This window comes from Bombina bombina, chromosome 5 (assembly GCF_027579735.1).
Source record: "Bombina bombina isolate aBomBom1 chromosome 5, aBomBom1.pri, whole genome shotgun sequence".
Taxonomy (NCBI): Eukaryota; Metazoa; Chordata; class Amphibia; order Anura; family Bombinatoridae; genus Bombina; species Bombina bombina.
The window spans coordinates 75,122,622-75,143,631 of record NC_069503.1 but is presented as its reverse complement, the minus strand read 5'-3'; the positions used below and the strand labels follow the sequence as shown (position 1 = coordinate 75,143,631).

Here is a 21,010-nt window from a genome sequence, read left to right as displayed (position 1 = left end):
CTATGTGTTTATTGCATTATTAGTCACTGTACGTCTGTGACACACAGATAATATCCCGGCACACAGCTGATATAACAATACTATTAGATATTAAATAGTGAGTGAGTGAAGTTATTTCTATGTGTTTATTGCATTATTAGTCACTGTACGTCTGTGACACACAGATAATATCCCGGGACACAGCTGATATAACAATACTATTAGACATTAAATAGTGAGTGAGTGAAGTTATTTCTATGTGTTTATTGCATTATTAGTCACTGTACATTTGTGACACACAGATATTATCCTAGCACACAGCTGATATAACAATACTATTAGACATTAAATAGTGAGTGAGTGAAGTTACCTCTATGTGTTTATTGCATTATTAGTCACTGTACGTCTGTGACACACAGATAATATCCCGGCACACAGCTGATATAACAATACTATTAGACATTTAATAGTTAGTCAGTGAAGTTATTTCTATGTGTTTATTGCATTATTAGTCACTCTACGTCTGTGACACACAGATAATATCCCGGCACACAGCTGATATAACAATACTATTAGACATTAAATAGTGAGTAAGTGAAGTTATTTCTATGTGTTTATTGCATTATTAGTCACTGTATGTCTGTGACACACAGATAATAGCCCGGCACACAGCTGATATAACAATACTATTAGACATTAAATAGTGAGTCAGTGAAGTTATTTCTATGTGTTATTGCATTATTAGTCACTGTATACGTCTGTGACACACAGATAATATCCCGGCACACAGCTGATATAACAATACTATTAGACATTAAATAGTGAGTCAGTGAAGTTATTTCTATGTGTTTATTGCATTATTAGTCACTGTACGTCTGTGACACACAGATAATATCCCGGCACAAAGCTGATATAACAATACTATTAGACATTAAATAGTGAGTGAGTGACGTTATTTCTATGTGTTTATTGCATTATTAGTCACTGTACGTCTGTGACACACAGATAATATCCCGGCACCCAGCTGATATAACAATACTATTAGACAATGAAAGTATATGGTAAAGTTGTTTCCCTAGGAATAATTAGTCAGTTTATATTACAGTCTCAAGCTGTTTACTGTCCCTTTAGTCAGATCTAGCGTTGTTTTATCTTGTTGTGAGTCCTTGTTTAATGAAGATAACATTGTGACAAATCTATCAAGATATTGATTATCTAGAATACAATTTATATTAATTATTTATGTTATTAATTAAAGGGATATAAAGGTGCAATAATGTTTAATATGTTAGATCAGTTTATTATTGTGCCACTGATTGCATATAACTATTTATTTAAAGGGACAGTCGACACCTTAGTCATCTTAAAGTCTTACCTTAGATAAAGCTGCAAAAAGCCTCCTGCACCTTTTCCATATCATGCAGCAAGAACAGTAAAAAAATTATTGTTTCTGGCCATTTTGAAATGGCTGCCAAGTTCAGCCCACTGATGACATCATGATCTGGGCTGCATATGGCATCCAATCACAAAAGGCTCACTAGTTGGATTCAACAGACTGTCATTGCTATTCAGCAGAATGCCTAGATGCAGCCCAGATCATGATGTCATCAGTGGGCTGAGCTTGGCTGCCATTTCAAAGTGGCCAGAGACAATATTCATTTTAAAATAACTTTTTTTACTGTTCCTACTGCATGATATAGAAAATGTGCAGGAGGCTATTTGCAGCTTAATCTAAGGCAAGACTTTAAGATGGCTAAGGTGTAGACTGTCCCTTTAACTCCTGCAATGTCAGCTATAGAGCAGCACTTAAGTACAGGAAGATAGCTGAGCATATCAGGTGAGCAAATGACAAGAGACACATGTGTAGCCACCAGTCAGCTCTCAGTAGTACATAAGTTGGTTAACAGAAGTAAAATTAAAAGTATCATAAAATGACACATTCTATCTGAATCATGAAAGTGTAATTTCCTATCCCTTTGAGTAACAGAAAATGTCTGTGTATAAAGTCTTGCTGGTGATTAATAATCTGAGTTGGTGTAGGTCAGGGGTTAATTTGATATTGTTTTATGTACTGTTAAAGGGACAGAAAAGGCAAAATGAAACTTAAATGGATTGGATAGAACATGACATTTGAAACAACTTTCCAATTTACTTATATTATAATTTGTGCTTAGTTCTCTTAGTATCCTTTGTTAAAGAGTAATCCTAGGTGAATTCAGGAGCGTGCATGTATCTTCAGACAGCAGAGTTTGCATGAACATTTATAGCAATGTTATACATAGTTACAAACACTGCTGCACAGAGTGATAAATACACGTGCACACCCCTAAGCTCATATAATAACAGCCTCCTATGTTTACTCTTTAGCAAAGGCTACCAAAATAACAAAGCAAATTAGATAATAGAAGGGAATTTGGAAAATTGCTGCTCTATCTGAATTATCAGCTTTCAGATTTCGCTTCAGTATTTGATGATGTTTTCCTAATTATTCTGTGATATTGGGTGTTTAATTATACAAAAAACACAAAATACTGGTCTGGATTACAATCACTTTTTATTTGCATGAAAAAACATTGTATATCATTATATAGTAAACAGCAGCATTACATGATATATGCACACAATGGTATAAATATACCTAACACTTGTGCTCTTGATACAAAGGGATTTATCAGACATATAATGTTCCCTTTATATATACAGTATGTGCTATTATCAGTTCTTGTGGCTTCTACCTAACATGAAAACATCTAACAGACATAATATCAAGTTACAGAACATGACATACATATTACATACCCAGTATACATGTAGGTTATAGTAGCCATTTAAATTAAACTGATTATGATCACATGACACGCATATTACATATCGTAATAGAACTCCTACTTCAACGTGAGTGGTGTGTGTCCCACTCTAAGGACTGCTTGCTGACGCGTTTCGGCGCAAAAGGCCGTAATCGTAGCTGCAGTCACTTGTCCTAATGATCCTTATATATCCATTAGGACAAGCTAATAGGTTAAAAACTAACTCCGCCTCCTTTTACCTGTAGTGGAACTTTGAACACACCTTCAATATGGTTTACTAGATATATTAAAGGTACAATAAATCTAATAAAAACAACTTATTTACCTTTATCTTACAAATGCATATTTATAAAACCATAACCTCACTTACAGTTATTTATACTCCTTTCTTACATGTTGCAAAAATATTTTTTGGGGTTGTCATTGAGATAAAACATTATACACTGTACTCTGTAAATCTTGATTATTCTAATCTTTCTAAGGAACATTCTATACCAATTAATGTGAAAACATATATTAGTTTAGCTATTATGTTCAATTTAGATAAGCTTATTAATTATGATACAGTAACCATTCTAGTATACATTGTCTCCTATAACCATTCCAAAAAATTATTATTGTCAACATCTTGCAATTAATAGTTCTCCCTCAAAGTAATAAAATATCCAGAGAGGGTTGAGGGGGAGAGAGGGGGGGGTGGTGATGTTTGTTTGTGTGTGTTATTGGATCCTTTTAAACACTCACAATTTTCAAGAATCATGTCAATGCTAACAGTACTCTAATGTGGACAGTATCAATCGAAACCTTATGGTATTTACTGGTTAATCTGCATAACTAACCCTTCATTTTATGCTTGGAATGTAAATAACCTAAGTTTTTCCATAAATATCTATTGTATGATATACTGATAAGTAACAACTCCAATTCTCTATAGCAGTACTCCGATACATTAAATTAAATTAAGTTAAATACTCGGATAGACAATTGGATATACCGGCCCAGTGTTTCTATTCCCAAAAATTGATGAGATCGAACTCGGAATTTAACCCACACGGTATTCTTGTTCTGAGCCTATGTATCCAATATGCCTCTCTTTTATACAACACTTTTTCTCTATCACCTCCTCTGTGCCCACATTTCACTAGTTCAATAATTTTCCATCTAAAGGATTTGGTATCACTACCATGCTCTCTTTTGAAATGTTGCACTAGAGGTGTGGTGAGTTTACCAGCCTTGATATTTGTTAAGTGTTCCCTTATCCTTTCTCTGGTTTCTCTCGTTGTTAAACCTGTATACTGTATCCTACATTCAATGCAGGTAATAAGATATACAGCAAAACTCGATCTACAATTTGAACATGAAGAGTGATCAAATTTTTCCCCCGTAACAGTACTTTCAAATCCATCACCTTGTTGTAAGAATTCACACGCTGTGCACTGCGAATAACTACACTTATATGTGCCTTTAAATCTTAACCAGGAGGAGTTATTACTTGGTTTTTCAGATTTGAGCAATGTAGGTGCTAAAATATTGCCTATGCTCCTTCCTCTTCTAAAGGCATATCTACACCCTTTTGGTATTATATGTGTCAATTTGTCATCAGCTATGCAATGTATGCTTTTAAAGATTTCTTTGAATAAAGCTACTTTGTTTCCCCAATCTGGTTTCCGGTGCATCCAATTCATCAAGCAAAGAGTTATTTGGAAACTGAGGTTTGCACGGTTAATGATTGGAATCCTGCAAGCATTAGCCCACTCACCTCACAGACGGCTGGGACACGCGATACCGGAAGTGAGGTCTGATGACGTCAGACGCCGAAGGATCGATGGAGACCTGAAGCAAGAGGAGCTAGACAAGTCACTGAGTGCCAATTCCTTGTATAATACAAGTGGATAGAATTGACACTTACAGTGTGAAGCGGCTCAGCTTCCAAAGAGACGGTCACATCAAATATCCAGGTAACAATACAGCAGCCGGTGTCGATGACCTAAACGGAGGTGAGTGGTGAAGATTCTATTGTACAGTTCCACATTTACTATTTGGGACATTGATACTTGAGAGGTATAACACTAACATTTAAGTTGCGGAGTGATCCTTACTGTGAATATATAGGTGCTGACACTGTTTGCACGTACACATATTACATACCCAGTATACATGTAGGTTATAGTAGCCATTTAAATTAAACTGATTATGATCACGTATGTACCAGTTACAGATATTGTGTCTCATTAAATATAATCAGTATTGTCACGGATACTGGGCTGCAGGGCTTGAACCCTTTGCTGCAGGCTAGAGAGAAAGTCGCTGGCAACAAGACAAAGGCAGTGCTCCTAGCTGAACTGATGGAGGACGATCAGGCTAGCGAGCAGGCTGGTGGGTCAGGCAGCGACCATAGCGGGGGATGGCCCAGTACAGCCTCCACTCAGGGGACTACCGTGTCCGACCTTGAGCAGCAGATACAGTGGCAACTGGCTCTCTATGGATCTACCCCCCCCGAGGGAATCATTACTCGGATAGAGACTGAAGCCACCAAGATACATATGTTGAAGCTTAAGAAGTCTAGGGGGGAGGGTCATGCTGGATCCCCTGGACCCCCCTTCCCAGCCCAAGCAACTACCTCACGGGGCTTTCGGAGCCTTCCAGGATGATGAGAGCAAGGATATTGACCGCTACTTACAGCTGTTCGAGACCCAGTGCCAGATATATGGGGTCACCAATGCCGATAGGGTTACTATCCTAATTGGCAAACTGTCCAGTAGGACCCTCGAGGCTTTCCACACTGTTCCCTCCAGATTTCAAGACAACTATGACCGGGTGAAGGAGCACATCCTTGCCCGGTATGGACTCACACCAGAGGCTCACGGCTAAGATTCAGGGGGCTACAAAGGGAAGAGGAACAGCCTTATACTGAGTTTGCCCACCGCTTAGCTCGGTCCTTGAACTCCTGGGTTACTGGGTGCCACATCACCACCCTAGACAAAGCTGTTCAACTCATCCTCCTGGAGCAGTTCTACAACCACACTCCAGCGGAGATAAGGGACTGGGTAAAATACAAGGGACCTAGAACAGCTGACCAAGCCACCGCCCTGGCCGATCAGTATGTGGATGCCCGACACCAGGTGGCCACAGAGCTCCAGCCAGCAACCCACTCCACTCCAGCTCGACCCCCAACAGCTTCTCGGCAGCACCAGACCCGGTCACCCTCTGTCTACCCGGCCGGAGGCAGCAATCCCCGGGGGTGTTATGGGTGTGGACACCCCGGCTATATTGTACAGAAATGCACAACAAGACAAAGAAACCCCCCAGCCCATCTGCCTCAACTCAGTGGGGAACTCCTCAAGCCCGCACCTACCAGGCCGCTGCCCATTGTACCCATACAGCGAGCTCCGACCCTTATGCCGAGTGGCCAGAAGAAGAAGTGGGTGTCTTGCACCACGTCAACTCAGTGGACCAAGACAACCGCCAACAACATCGGCAAGATGTATGGGTCAACGGGCAGGTGGCTCAAGGAATGAGGGATACTGGGGCCACCGTTTCTTTGATTCAGCCTCACTGGATGGACCCTTGCTGTAGGGGTAGTGGGAGGTGCTGTTCTGAGGGTCCCTACAGCCTGGGTCCATTTGGACTGGAAAACTGACTCCCGCAATGTAGAAGTAGGGGTTATGCAACACATCCCTGCTGAGGTCCTGCTGGGAAATGACCTCGGCCACCTTGTCTCCGCCTTTGTGGGGGATACCTCTCCGGACACCTGCCCAGTGACTACCCGCCAGCAGGCCAGATGCCAAGCCACCTCACCAACTCTGAGGACCCAGGTAAGACCCACTGCCCCGATTCCTACCTTACCCCAACTGCCCATCCCTACTAACCCCGAACTTACTGACACCACCTCTGACCCGAACTGGCCAGGGCCGAGGCAGTGGCTAACTGGCCCACTCCCAAAACCCAAGTCCTTGCCTTTCTGGGTACTGCAGGCTACTACCGGAGGTTTTTCCCCAATTACAGTACCCTCACCAAAACCTGACCGGTCCTGTGGTCCCCCGAGTGTGAAAAATCCTTCTGCTCCAGTACTGGACGCTAACCCAGCCAAACGCTTTCCAGGCGGACAAGGAAGGACAGGACCACCCCGTCGCCTACATCAGTCAAAAACTGCTACCCCGGGAAGTTAGCTATCGAGCGGTCGAGAAAGAGTGTCTGGAGCTGGTATGAGCTTTGATGAAGTTGCAGCCCTACCTATATGGAAGACCCTTCACTGTCCTCACTGACCATAATCCCCTTGTATGCCTCCACCAAGTTTCCAGGGACAAAAGGAGACTGTCGAAGTGGAGCCTAGCCCTGCAGCCATTTAACTTTGACATTCAGTACCGACCAGGAAAGAGCAATGGGAATGCTGATGGACTTTCCCAGCGGATTGAAGTGGCATAAACTCCTCGGACATCCCCAGGCAGACCAATGTGTGGATCTAGCCAGTTCTGCCGAACTGAAAGTAGGCAGTTGTCACGGAAACTGGGCTGCAGAGGTTGAACAATTACCCCCCACCCCCCTACAACCTCACCCCTGTTGTTTCGCAGTGGTTTTGGGCTCCTCAGAGCATCCACAATCTCTGGAAGCTTTTGGTTGCTTGTTTTGTGTTCTAAATTTGTCAAGAGAAGAGCTGGTATATGACCAGGAAAACCATCCTAGGCTGGCTGGGCTCCTGGAACTCCTGGTCGGCCACAGAACAGCAGGACACCCACTAACTTTACCCCTGGTCGCTCCAGCAACCATGTGCCTCAGAGCTCCGCTCTTTTGGGGATTGGTAGCCCAAGGGGAGGACAAGAGGTGGGGTAATTGCTGGAGGGGAGCTCCTTTGGGAACCAGAGTTTTGGACACCCCTACCCCCATAACTTCAATGGGCTGTATCTCCAGTCCCCAGTAACAAATCATGCTGCTTTTTGGACTGTGGCATCTGGGGACCAAAACCCTCACCACTGGGTCCTGGGATTCTGTGGGACTATGGCTGCTATGGAGGCTCCGGTCTGTCTTGAGGGGTGGGAATTGCGGGAAAATTGTCTGATTGTCCAGTGTATTATCAAGATGAGCTTTGTGTATAAAAGGAGTGTGTGTTTTCCAATAAAGTATGTTCCTGTTTCACCTGAATGCTAGTATGTCTAGTTATTTGGGTGGGCTCCAGCTAAAATCCCTTTCCTGAGCTACATAGCAGCCTGTTCCAGGCAGAGGAAAAACCCATTTGGCAGAGCTGCCCAGTAGCCGGGGTATCCGTCACAAGAATCCCCTCAGTAATTCCTCTGGTAAATAAAATGTACAATGCTAAGCATCTATTGCTAAAAGAAAAGGTTTATCCACAAGATGTGTACATTAAATATCTCCCAGATGTCAATCATTTGAGACTGATGTTCTTGTTTATATAATTTTATAATTTTATAACACTCTATTCATATAAAGACTCCTTTATTCTGTAAATATAATTATTTTCTCCTCTATGTAAAACAAACGTACAACTCCTAACACTGGCATATTATTAAACAACACTGGGGGTGCTTTGGTGGTGAATGGTTCTGTAAACTGGTCAGTATGGGGACAGAGTTGAATATTCCTGTGTGGTGTTTGGATTCTATCCCATTGATATGAGAGAAACTGAGGTGCACATATATAGAGGAACAAACAACAGCAGGAGAGTACTTCCAATCTGGGGCTTTTATAACTGGGATTTAGAAAGTATTATTTACAGTAGGATCCATTTCAATGCTTCCATTTAGAGTTTGTCCTCTTTTGGATAACCATAAAAAGGTTTGTACACTGCGTTTATAAAGTTTGTGTGTAAATATTTAGCATTTTGTGATACCTGATTTCAATAAAAAACCTTTTTCCACTTTCTAATCATGTGAAAGGTTTTTTCCCTTGTGAATCCTTTCATGAGTTTTCAAAGTACTCATATGTGTAAAACTTTTTCCACACTCTGTACACGTGAAAGGCTTTTCTCCTGTGTGACTCTTTTCATGATATTTCAGACTACTTTTTAGTGTAAAACTTTTTCCACACTCTGTACATATGAAAGGCTTTTCTCCTGTGTGAATCCTTTCATGATATTTCAGACTACTCAATTGTATAAAACTTATTCCACACTCTGTACACGTGAAAGGCTTTTCTCCTGTGTGACTCCTTTCATGATATTTCAGACTACTCAATTGTATAAAACTTATTCCACACTCTGTACACGTGAAAGGCTTTTCTCCGGTGTGACTCCTTTCATGATATTTCAGACTACTCTTTAGTGTAAAACTTTTTCCACACTCTGTACATGTGAAAGGCTTTTCTCCTGTGTGAATCCTTTCATGAGCTTTCAGATTACACTTTTTTGTAAAACTTTTTCCACAATCTGTACATGTGTAAGGCTTTTCTCCTGTGTGAATCCTTTCATGCTGTTTCAGATTACACTTTTCTGTAAAACTTTTTCCACACTCTGTACATGCGAAAGGCTCTTCTCCTGTGTGAATCCTTTCATGATATTTCAGATGACTCTTTTGTATAAAACTTTTTCCACACTCTGTACATGTGAACGACTTTTCCCCTTTGTGAGTGCTTTCATGATATTTCAGACTATTCATTTGTATAAAACTTTTCCCACACTCTGTACACGTGAAAGGCTTTACCCCTGTGTGAATCCTTTCATGAGTTTTCAGATGACTTATTTGTTTAAAACTTTTTCCACACTCTGTACATGTGAATGACTTTTCTCCTGTGTGACTCCTTTCATGAGTTTTCAGATGTTCCATTTGTGTAAAACATTTGCCGCACTCAGTACACGTGTGTGGTTTCTCACCTGTGTGAATTTTGTAATGTTCTAGTAGATGAGACTTCCATCTAAAGCTTTTCTCACATTCTGTAGATTTGAAAGGTTTCTCCTTTGTATGAATCATTTGGCTAGACTGTAGACTTTTCCCTTCTTTAATATGTTTTGAAAACTCAGTAAATGTGTGTGGTTTATCCTCGGGGATAATCATTTCACTAGATAAGGCATAAATGTTGTCCTCTTGATTGATGACTAAATTACTCTCTGCACATAGTGATTGCTGCCCAGTTCCGGTCAATTCACCATCTTCTCTAAATATCTGCTGTGATATCCCCAAAGTTTGTGAATAGTCATTGGTGTCTAAGACTGTAGTGATGGATAGATATGAACTATTGATGTGTTTGTCTACATGAAAATAAATGGAATAAAGAAAAATAAGAATGTTTATTCATTTATAATATAATACATCTAAATAAAAAAAAGATTATGTTTTATACTCAAAAATGTCTTCAGTTTTCTATTTTTAAATTTATTTACCTGTAAATCACAAATTAAAAAAGCATGACATAGAATGTAAACATTACTACATCATAGTAAACTAAATTACTGATGAAAACAAGTTATAGGGCCGCATTAAACAAGGTGCGTGTGGATAATGTTCTCAGCCAGGGAACAAGTACATCTGTATTCTGGGCAAGATAGGTGGCATCCACCATCCTCATTTAACATTGCACAAGCAACTGCCCATACAGCCCTGCCTGGCTCATACACAACCAGTTGGGTGAGAACATGATGACTTAATAATCACAGACTAATCATCAGTGTGAGATGTTTTGAGAAGGTAAGAATCAGTGACCTTGTGATAATCTTTAGCTTTCGGCTGTGGTTGTTCTATTTATATAAACAGCCAAAAACTTCATTAGTTTAATAATACTCACTGTAAAATTAAGCACCGAAATCAGTGGTGGTTCTGGGGTGGGGAACATTGGGGGAGTTGTGGGTGTTTCACACATGGTAACAAGGTAGGCATAAGTGTAGTTATGGGTGTTCCATGAGCAAGGTCAGGGAAGGGGAAGATGGAGTTGCAGGTGTTCTGAGTAATGAACCAGGTCAGGGGGTGAGGTTAGGCAGTTGTTGGACATGATCGGTCTAAAAGGACAGAAGGGGAGTAGTATTTTTTTACCCTCCTCCTCAGCCCAATGGAGGTTGCTCCTTCTTTATAACTGTCACTGACACAAATGTACTTAAAAGATGCAGATATAAATATAATAATTTGTTTAATTAGTGATCAATTCTATTTTCCCAGTAATTAACCCCTTAAGGACTAACTACGTACAGAGTATGTCGTACAAAAAATGGTAGTTAACGACCAAGGACGTATCCTGCATGTTGTTAGAGTTTTCAAGCGGTGGAAGCGATCCTGATCACTTCCAGCCGCTTTCATGTTATCGCAGTGATGCCTCAATATTGAGGCATCCTGCAATAACATTTTTTAGCCATACGATGCAGAGAGAGCCACTCTGTGACCATCTCTGCATCGGCCATCGATGGTCACAATCGGTGGGTGGGAACAGTTGCAGGGAGGCGGGTGGGCGGCCACCAATAGTTGATGTGCATCAGAGGGGGCAGGATCATGTGCACAGGGGTGGGTGGGAATGCTACACTATGGTTAAATTTTTTTAAGAAAAGGTGGGAGAAAGGAGGGGGGAATTTTTATGTAAGTGATCTGGAGTGGCTGGGGGGTTGGTTATTGGGGGGGCAGCTACACTACAGAAAAATATAAAAAAAAAAAATACCAAATGTTATGGCAAACTGGGTACTGGCAGCTGTCTGGTGCACAATAATGTAAAGGGGGAGGGTTAGAGAGCTGTTTTGGGAGGGGGGATCCTACACAGCAGAATATGATTTTTAAAAAATAAATAAAAGATAAACTTTTATTTTAGTACTGGCAGACTTTCTGCCAGTACTTAAGATGGTAGGGACAATTATGAGGTGGGGGAGAGGGAAGAGAGCTGTTTGGGAGGGATCAGGGGTGGGATGTGTCAGGTGGGAGGCTGCTGTCTACACTAAAGCTAAAATTAACCCTGCAAGTTCCCTACTTAACGCCTTTACTGCTGGGAATAATATAAGTGTGGTGCGCAACAGCATTTAGCGGCCTTCAAATTTCTAAAAAGCAAGGCCAAAGCTATATATATCTGTTATTTCTGAACAAAGGGGATCCCAGAGAAGCTTTTACAACCATGTGTGCCATAATTGCACCAGCTGTGTAAATAATTTCAGTGAGAAACCTAAAATTGTAAAAAAACGTAATGTTTTTTTTTAATTTGATCGCATTTGGTGGTGAAATGGTGGCCTATATCAATACTTTAGGTTGTCTACTAAACTACACTAAAGCTAAAAACATAATTTATGTAAGAACTTAAATGATAAATTAAATTCTTTCATATGACGTATGAGATATACAATCCTACCAGGAGGGGCAAAGTTTCCCAAACCTCAAAATGCCTATAAATACACCCCTCACCACACCATCAATTCAGTTTAATGAATAGCTAAGTAGTGGGGTGATAAAGAAAAGAGTAAAAAGCATCAAAAAAAGGAGCTGGAAATATAATTGTGCTTTATACAAAAAATCATAACCACCATAAAAAGGGTGGGTCTCATGGACTCTTGCCAATATGAAAGAAATGAATTTATCAGGTAAGTTCTTACATAAATTATGTTTTCTTTCATGTAATTGGCAAGAGTCCATGAGCTAGTGACATATGGGATAGTAATACCCAAGATGTGGAACTCCACAGAAGAGTCACTAGAGAGGGAGAGATAAAAATAATAGCTATTTTCCGCTGAAAAAAATTTAATCCACGCCCAAAAGAATACGTTTTTCTCATAAATGCAAATAAAAAAACTTAAAATATAAGCAGAGGAATCAAACTGAAACAACTGCCTTGAAGAACTTTTCTACCAAAAACTGCTTCTGAAGAAGCAAATACATGAAAACGGTAGAATTTAGTAAATGTATGCAAAGAAGACCAAGTTGCTGCTTTGCAAATGTGACCAACTGAAGCTTCATTCTTAAAAGCCCATGAAGTGGAGACTGATTTAGTAAAAGGAGCTGTGATTCTCTGACCGGACTCCAAATAAGCCTGATGAATCAAAAACTTTAAGCAAGATGACAAGGAGATGGCAGAAGCTTTCTGACCTTTCCTAGAACCAGAGATGACAACAAATAGACTAGAAGTCTTCCTGAAATCTTTAGTAGCTTCAACATAATATTTCAAAGCTCTTACAACATCCAGAGAATGTAAGGATCTCTCCAAAGAATTCTTAGGATTAGGACAAAAAGAGGGGACAACAATTTCCCTATTAATGTTGTTAGAATTCACAACCTTAGGTAGAAATTTAAATGAAGTCCGTAAAACAACCTTATCCTGATGAAAAATCAGAAAAGGAGACTCACAAGAAAGAGCAGATAATTCGGAAATTCTCCTAGCAGAACTTCTAGCAGAAGAACCCCACTTTACAAGAACGTAGTTTAATATCCAAGGAATGCATAGGCTCAAAAGGAGGGGCCTGTAAAGCCTTCAAAACCAAATTAAGACTCCAAGGAGGAGAAATTGATTAAATGACAGGCTTGATACGGACCAAAGCCTGTACAAAACAGTGAATATCAGGAAGCTTAGAAATCTTTCTTTGAAACAAAGCAGAAAGAGCAGAGATTTGTCCATTCAAGGAACTTGCAGACAAACCTTTATCCAAACCATCCTGAAGTAACTGTAAAATTCTATGAATTCTAAAAGAATGCGAAGAAAATATAAAAACACCATAAAATAAGTCTTCCAGACTCGATAATAAATCTTCCTAGAGACAGATTTACAAGCCTGTAACATAGTATCAATCACTGAGTCAGAGAAACCTCTATGACTAAGCACTAAGCGTTCAATTTCCATACCTTCAAATTTAATGATTTGAGATCCTGATGGAAAAATGGCCTTTGAGACAGAAGGTCTGGTCTTAAAGGAAGTGGCCAAGGTTGGCAACTGGAAATCCATACAAGATCTGCATACCAGAACCTGTGAGACCATGCTGGTGCTACCAGAAACACAAAAGATTGTTTTATGATGATCTTGGAGATCACTCTTGGAAGAACTAGAGGCCGAAAGATATAAGCAGTTTGGTAAAACCAAGGAACTGATAACGCATCCACCGATTTCTGGAAGACCCACATCTGAACAATCTGAAAAAACACATCTGGATGGAGCGACCACTCCCCCGGATGTAAAGTCTGATATCTGAGATAATCCGCTTCCCAATTGTCTACATCTGGGATATGAACCGCAGAAATTAGACAAGAGCTTGATTCCACCCAAGAAAGTATTCAAGATACTACTTTCATAGCTAGGGGATTGTGAGTCCCACCCTGATGATTGACATATGCCACAGTTGTGGTAGTGTCTGTCTGAAAACAAATATACGGTTCTCTCTTCAACAGAGGCCAAACATGAAGAGCGCTGAAAATAGCACAGAGTTCTAAAATATTGATTGTAACCTCGCCTCTTGAGATTTCCAAACCCCTTGTGCTGTCAGAGATCCCCAGACTGCTCCCCAACCTGAAAGACTTGCATCTGTTGTGATCACAGTCCATGTTGGACAAACAAAAGAAGCCCCTTGAACTATACAATGGTGATCTAACCACCAAGTTAGAGAGAGTCAAACATTGGGATTTAAGGATATTAATTGTGATATATTTGTATAATCCCTGCACCATTGATTCAGCATACAAAGCTGGAGAGGTCTCATATGAAAACTAGCAAAGGAGAACGTGACCGATGCTGAAGTCATGAGACCTAAAACTTCCATGCCCATAGCTACTAAAGGCAATGATTGAGACTGAAGGTTCTGACAAGCTGAAACCAATTTTATTCATCTCTTGTCTGTTAGAGAGAGAGTCATGGACACTGAATCTATCTGGAAACCTAAAAAGGTGACCCTTGTCTGAGGAATCAATGAACTCTTTGGTAAATTGATCCTCCAACCATGTCTTTGAAGAAACAACACTAATTGATTTGTGTGAGATTCGGCAGAATGTAAAGAACTAGTACCAAGATATCGTCCAACTAAGGGAACACCACAATACCCTGTTTTCTGATTACAGAGAGTAGGGCACCAATAAACTTTGTAAAACTTCTTGGAGCTGTCTCTAGGCCAAATGGAAGAGCGACAAATTGGTAATGCTTGTCTAGAAAAGAGAATCTCAGAAACTGATAGTGGTCTGGATGAGTCAGAATATGAAGATATGCATCCTGTAAGTCTATCATGGACATATAATAACCTTGCTGAACAAAAGGCAGAATAGTCCTTATAGTCACCATTTTGAAAGTTGGCACTCTTACAAAACTATTCAAAGCCTGAGCCTTCACTGGATTTGCTGGGATGCGTGAGAGAAAAAAATCTTTTCACAGTAGATCTTACTCTGAATCCTAATTGATACCCTTGAGAGACAATACTCTGAATCCATTGATTTTGGACAGTATCTGCTCAAATGCTTTGGAAAAATCTTAATCTTCCCCCCAACAGCTAAACTGGAATTGGGCGCTGCACCTTCATGCAGACTTCGGGGGCGGGCTTTGCTTTCTTAAACGGCTTGGATTTATTCCAACTCGAAGAAGGTTTCCAATTGGAACCAGATTCTTTGGGGGATGGAATGGGTTTCTGTTCCTTATTTTGTCGAAAGGAATGAAAATGGTTAGAAGCTATAGATTTACCCTTAGGTCTTTTATCCTGAGGCAAAAAACTCCCTTCCCCCCAGTGACAGTTGAAATAATCGAATCCAACGGAGAACCAAATAAATTATTACCTTGGAAAGAAAGAGATAGGAATCTAGACTTGCATACCATGTCAGCATTCCAATATTTGAGCCACAAAGCTCTTCTAGCTAAAATAGCTAAGGACATAGATCTAACATCAATTTTGATGATATCATAAATGGATTCACAGATAAAATGATTAGCATGTTGAAGCAAGCTAACAATGCTAGACAAAACAGGCTCCAATTCCTGTTGCGCTAAACTTTCCAACCAAAAAAACTGAATTTATGCTTACCTGATAAATTTCTTTCTCTTACGGTGTATCCGGTCCACGGCTTCATCCTTACTTGTGGGATATTCTCAATCCCTACAGGAAGTGGCAAAGAGAGCACACAGCAGAGCTGTCCATATAGCTCCCCTCAGGCTCCGCCCCCCCAGTCATTCGACCGACGATTAGGAGAAAAAGGAGAACCATAGGGTGCAGTGGTGACTGTAGTTTTACAAAAATAAATTTAAACCTGACTTAATTGCCAGGGCGGGCCATGGACCGGATACACCGTAAGAGAAAGAAATTTATCAGGTAAGCATAAATTCTGTTTTCTCTTACATTGGTGTATCCGGTCCACGGCTTCATCCTTACTTGTGGGAACCAATACCAAAGCTTTTGGACACGGATGAAGGGAGGGAACAAGTCAGGTAACCTAAACGGAAGGCACCACTGCTTGCAAAACCTTTCTCCCAAAAATAGCCTCCGAAGAAGCAAAAGTATCGAATTTGTAAAATTTGGCAAATGTACGCAGTGAAGACCAAGTCGCTGCCTTACAAATCTGTTCAACAGAAGCCTCATTCTTGAAAGCCCATGTGGAAGCCACAGCTCTAGTGGAATGAGCTGTAATTCGTTCAGGAGGCTGCTTTCCAGCAGTCTCATAAGCCAACCGGATGATGCTTTTCAGCCAGAAAGACAGAGAGGTAGCAGTCGCTTTTTGACCTCTCCTCTTGCCAGAATAGACAACAAACAAGGATGATGTTTGCCTGAAATCTTTAGTTGCTTTTAGATAGAATTTTAAAGCACGAACCACATCAAGATTGTGTAACAGACGTTCCTTTTTAGAAACTGGATTAGGACACAGAGAAGGAACAACTATTTCCTGGTTAATATTCTTATTGGAAACCACTTTTGGAAGAAAACCAGGCTTGGTACGCAAAACAACCTTATCTGTATGGAACACCAGATAGGGCGAGTTACACTGCAAAGCAGACAATTCAGAAACTCTTCAAGCAGAAGAAATAGCTACCAAAAACAAAACTTTCCAAGATAGTAACTTAATATCTATGGAATGTAGAGGTTCAAACGGAACCCCTTGAAGAACTGAAAGAACTAAATTTAGACTCCATGGAGGAGCCACAGGTCTGTAGACAGGCTTAATCCTAACTAAGGCCTGTACAAACGCCTGAACATCTGGCACAGCTGCCAGATGCTTGTGCAACAGAATAGACAGAGCAGATATCTGTCCCTTTAAGGAACCAGCTGACAACCCTTTCTCCAATCCGTCTTGGAGAAAAGATAATAACCTTGGAATCCTAATCTTACTCCACGAGTAACCCTTGGATTCGCACCAACAAAGATATTTCCGCCATATCTTATGGTAAATTTTCCTGGTGACAGGCTTTCTAGCCTGGATCAGAGTATCTATAACTGATTCAGAGAACCCACGCTTAGCTAGTATTAAGCGTTCAATCTCCAAGCAGTCAGTTGCAGAGAAACTAAGTTTGGATGCTTGAATGGACCTTGGATTAGAAGGTCCTGCCTCAAAGGTAGCTTCCATGGTGGAGCCGATGACATATCCACCAGGTCTGCATACCAAGTCCTGCGTGGCCACGCAGGAGCTATCAGAATTACCGAAGCCTTCTCCTGCAAGATTCTGGCTACTAGCCGAGGGAGAAGAGGAAACGGTGGAAAGACATAAGCTAGATTGAATGACCAAGGCGCCACTAAGGCATCTATCAATGTCGCCTTGGGATCCCTGGACCTGGACCCGTAACAGGGAACTTTGAAGTTCTGACGGGACGCCATCAGATCCAGTTCTGGAATGCCCCATAGTTGGGTTAGTTGGGCAAAAACCTCGAAGTGGAGTTCCCACTCCCCCGGATGGAAAGTCTGACGACTCAGATTATCCGCCTCCCAGTTGTCTACTCCTGGGATGTGAATTGCGGATAGATGGCAGGAGTGATCCTCCGCCCATTTGATGATCTTGGATACCTCCCTCATCGCCAGGGAACTCTTTGTTCCTCCCTGATGATTGATGTATGCTACAGTCGTGATGTTGTCCGACTGAAATCTGATGAATCTGGCCTCCGCCAGGCCTGGAGCGCATTGAATATCGCTCTCAATTCCAAAATGTTTATCGGGAGAAGAAATTCTTCCCGAGACCATAGACCCTGAGCTTTCAGGGAGTCCCAGACCGCACCCCAGCCTAAGAGACTGGCGTCGGACGTGACAATGATCCACTCAGGTCTGCGGAAACTCATTCCCTGAGACAGGTGATCCTGAGACAACCACCAGAGGAGTGAGTCTCTGGTTTTCTGGTACATTTGTATCTGGGGAGACAAGTCTGCATAAACCCCATTCCACTGTTTGAGCATGCACAGTTGCAGTGGTCTTAGATGAATTCGGGCAAAAGGGACTACGTCCATTGCCGCAACCATTAGACCGATTACCTCCATGCACTGAGCCACAGAAAGCTGAGGAATGGCATGAAGAACTCGACAAGTATTCGAAAGTTTTGACTTCCTGACCTCCGTCAGAAAGATCTTCATTTCTACCGAGTCTATTATTGTTCCCAGGAAGGGAACCCTTGTGAACGGGGACAGAGAACTTTTTTCTACGTTCACCTTCCACCCGTGAGACCTTAGAAAGGCCAGAACAATGTCTGTATGAGCCTTTGCTCTGTGAAAGGACGACGCTTGTATTAAAATGTCGTCTAGGTAAAGTGCTACTGCAATGCCCCGCGGTCTTAGTACCGCTAGAAGGGACCCTAGCACCTTTGTGAAAATTCTGGGAGCAGTGGCCAACCCGAAGGGAAGAGCCATGAACTGGTAATGTTTGTCCAGAAAGGCGAACCTTAGGAACTGATGGTGATCTTTGTGGATAGGAATATGCAGGTACGCATCCTTTAAATCCACGGTAGTCATATATTGACCTTCCTGGATCATCGGTAAGATTGTCCGAATGGTTTCCATCTTGAATGATGGAACTCTGAGGAATTTGTTTAGGATTTTTAAGTCCAGGATTGGCCTGAAAGTTCCTTCCTTTTTGGGAACTACAAACAGGTTTGAGTAAAAACCCAGTCCTCGTTCTGCTGTTGGGACTGGGTGTATCACTCCCATTTTTAGAAGGTCTTTTACGCAACGTAAGAATGCCTGTCTCTTTGTCTGGTCTAAAGACAAGCGAGAAATGTGGAACCTTCCCCTTGGAGGAAGGTCCTTGAATTCCAGAAGGTACCCCTGAGAGACAATTTCTAACGCCCAGGGATCCGGAACATCTCTTGCCCAGGCCTGAGCAAAGAGAGAAAGTCTGCCCCCTACTAGATCCGGTCCCGGATCGGGGGCTACCCTTTCATGCTGTCTTGGTAGCAGCAGCAGGCTTCTTGGCCTGTTTACCCTTGTTCCAGCCTTGCAGGGGTTTCCATGCTGGTTTGGACTGGGAAGCGTTACCCTCTTGTTTAGTGGCTGTAGAGGTAGAAGCAGGTCTGTTCCTGAAATTGCGAAAGGAACGAAAATTAGACTTATTTTTAGCTTTGAAAGGTCTATCTTGTGGAAGGGCATGGCCCTTTCCTCCTGTGATATCTGAAATAATCTCTTTCAACTCTGGCCCGAATAGGGTCTTACCCTTGAAAAGAATATTAAGCAATTTCGTTTTGGACGACACATCCACCGACCAAGATTTTAGCCAAAGCGCTCTGCGCGCCACGATTGCAAAACCAGAATTTTTCGCCGCTAATTTAGCTAACTGAAAAGCGGCATCTGTAATGAAAGAATTAGCCAACTTCAGGGCGTGAATTCTGTCCATGACCTCATCATAAGAAGTCTCCTTCTGGAGCGAGTTTTCTAGTTCCTCAAACCAAAAATCCGCTGCAGTGGTTACAGAAATAATGCAAGAAATTGGTTGAAGAAGAAAACCTTGTTGAACAAATATTTTCTTACGTAAACCTTCTAATTTTTTATCCATAGGATCTTTGAAAGCGCAACTGTCTTCTATTGGTATAGTCGTGCGCTTAGCTAGTGTTGAAACTGCCCCCTCTACCTTAGGGACCGTCTGCCACGCGTCCCTTCTGGGGTCAACAATGGGGAACATTTTCTTAAATATAGGGGGGGGAACAAATGGTACAAATGGTCTCTCCCACTCCCTAGTCACAATATCCGCCACCCTCTTAGGTATCGGAAACGCGTCAGTGTGTACCGGGACCTCTAAGAATTTGTCCATTTTACACAATTTTTCTAGGACCACCAAGGGGTCTCAATCATCAAGAGTAGCCAGGACCTCCTTAAGCAGGGCGCGGAGGTGTTCTAGCTTAAATTTAAATGCTATGGTATCTGGCTCTGCCTGCTGAGAAACTTTTCCTGTGTCAGAAATTTCTGCCTCAGACAGGCCCTCCCTCACCGCCAAGTCAGATTGTTGTGAGGGCACTACAGATAAATTATCCGCTGTGTCTGATTGCTCATTTTCTTTATTTAAAACTGAGCTATCGCGCTTCCTTGGAAATGCTGGCAGTTTGGATAAAAATGCTGCGAGAGAATTATCCATTACTGCTGCTAACTGTTGCAAAGTAATAGGTATGGATGCGCTAGAGGTACTGGGCATCGCTTGCGCGGGCATAGCTGGTGTCGACACAGAAGGAGAGGCTAGAGTACTATCCTCACTACCTTCAGCTAAAGAATCATCTTGGGCTACATTTTTAAGTGTCACTGCATGGTCCTTAAACTGCTTGGACGCTATAGCACACTTCAAACATAAATGCAATGGGGGTACCGCCATGGCTTTTAAACATATAGAACAAGGACTATCTGAAGGCTCAGACATGTTTGACAGACTTAGATAGCACTACAATACAGGAAAAAATAATTCTTGAAAAAACGTTACTGTGTCTTTAAATAATAAAAGTGCACACTTTATTACCAAAACATCAAATAACCATAAAAAAAACATCCAATCTTAATGAAATTTTCACCACATTATCCTAATGCTTTGAAAAGATTGCACACAAATTTTCAGATCAATTAACCCCTTAATGCCCAAACCGGAGCTAAGAACAGCAGTTAACCGGTTATAAACACTACAGCACTATGCCACAGCCTCTACTGTGGCTTTTACCTTCCTTAGGGATTATTTGAAGATGAAATAAGCCTCTCTGAGGTCCTCTCTGAGGTCTCTGGACTCCCCACGTGAAGCTGCATGAACTGTCTAGCAAAAACAACTGCGCAATTGAGGCACGAAAATGAGGCCCCCTCCCTCTCCATTCCAGAGTGATGGGGCCTTAGAGATAGATTAGGTGTCTAATCAAGTGCCAGGCGAAATAAAAAAAAACATAAGTGTTTTATAAGTCTTAAAAACACCATATTCCTTC

General features: G+C 41.5%; 1 protein-coding gene across 1 annotated transcript in view; it reads right to left on the bottom strand.

The window, feature by feature from the left end:
* The window catches only part of LOC128661327 (uncharacterized), a 132,426-nt gene that overhangs the window by 98,577 nt on the left and 12,839 nt on the right, over positions 1–21,010 (bottom strand). Inside the window, exons 2-4 of the mRNA XM_053715595.1 lie at positions 8,666–9,984; positions 4,696–4,773; positions 4,546–4,619 (exon numbers count right to left, since the gene is read on the bottom strand). Coding sequence (XP_053571570.1) covers positions 4,546–4,619; positions 4,696–4,773; positions 8,666–9,984 — 1,471 coding nt within the window. The remainder of the gene's footprint in view (positions 1–4,545; positions 4,620–4,695; positions 4,774–8,665; positions 9,985–21,010) is intronic.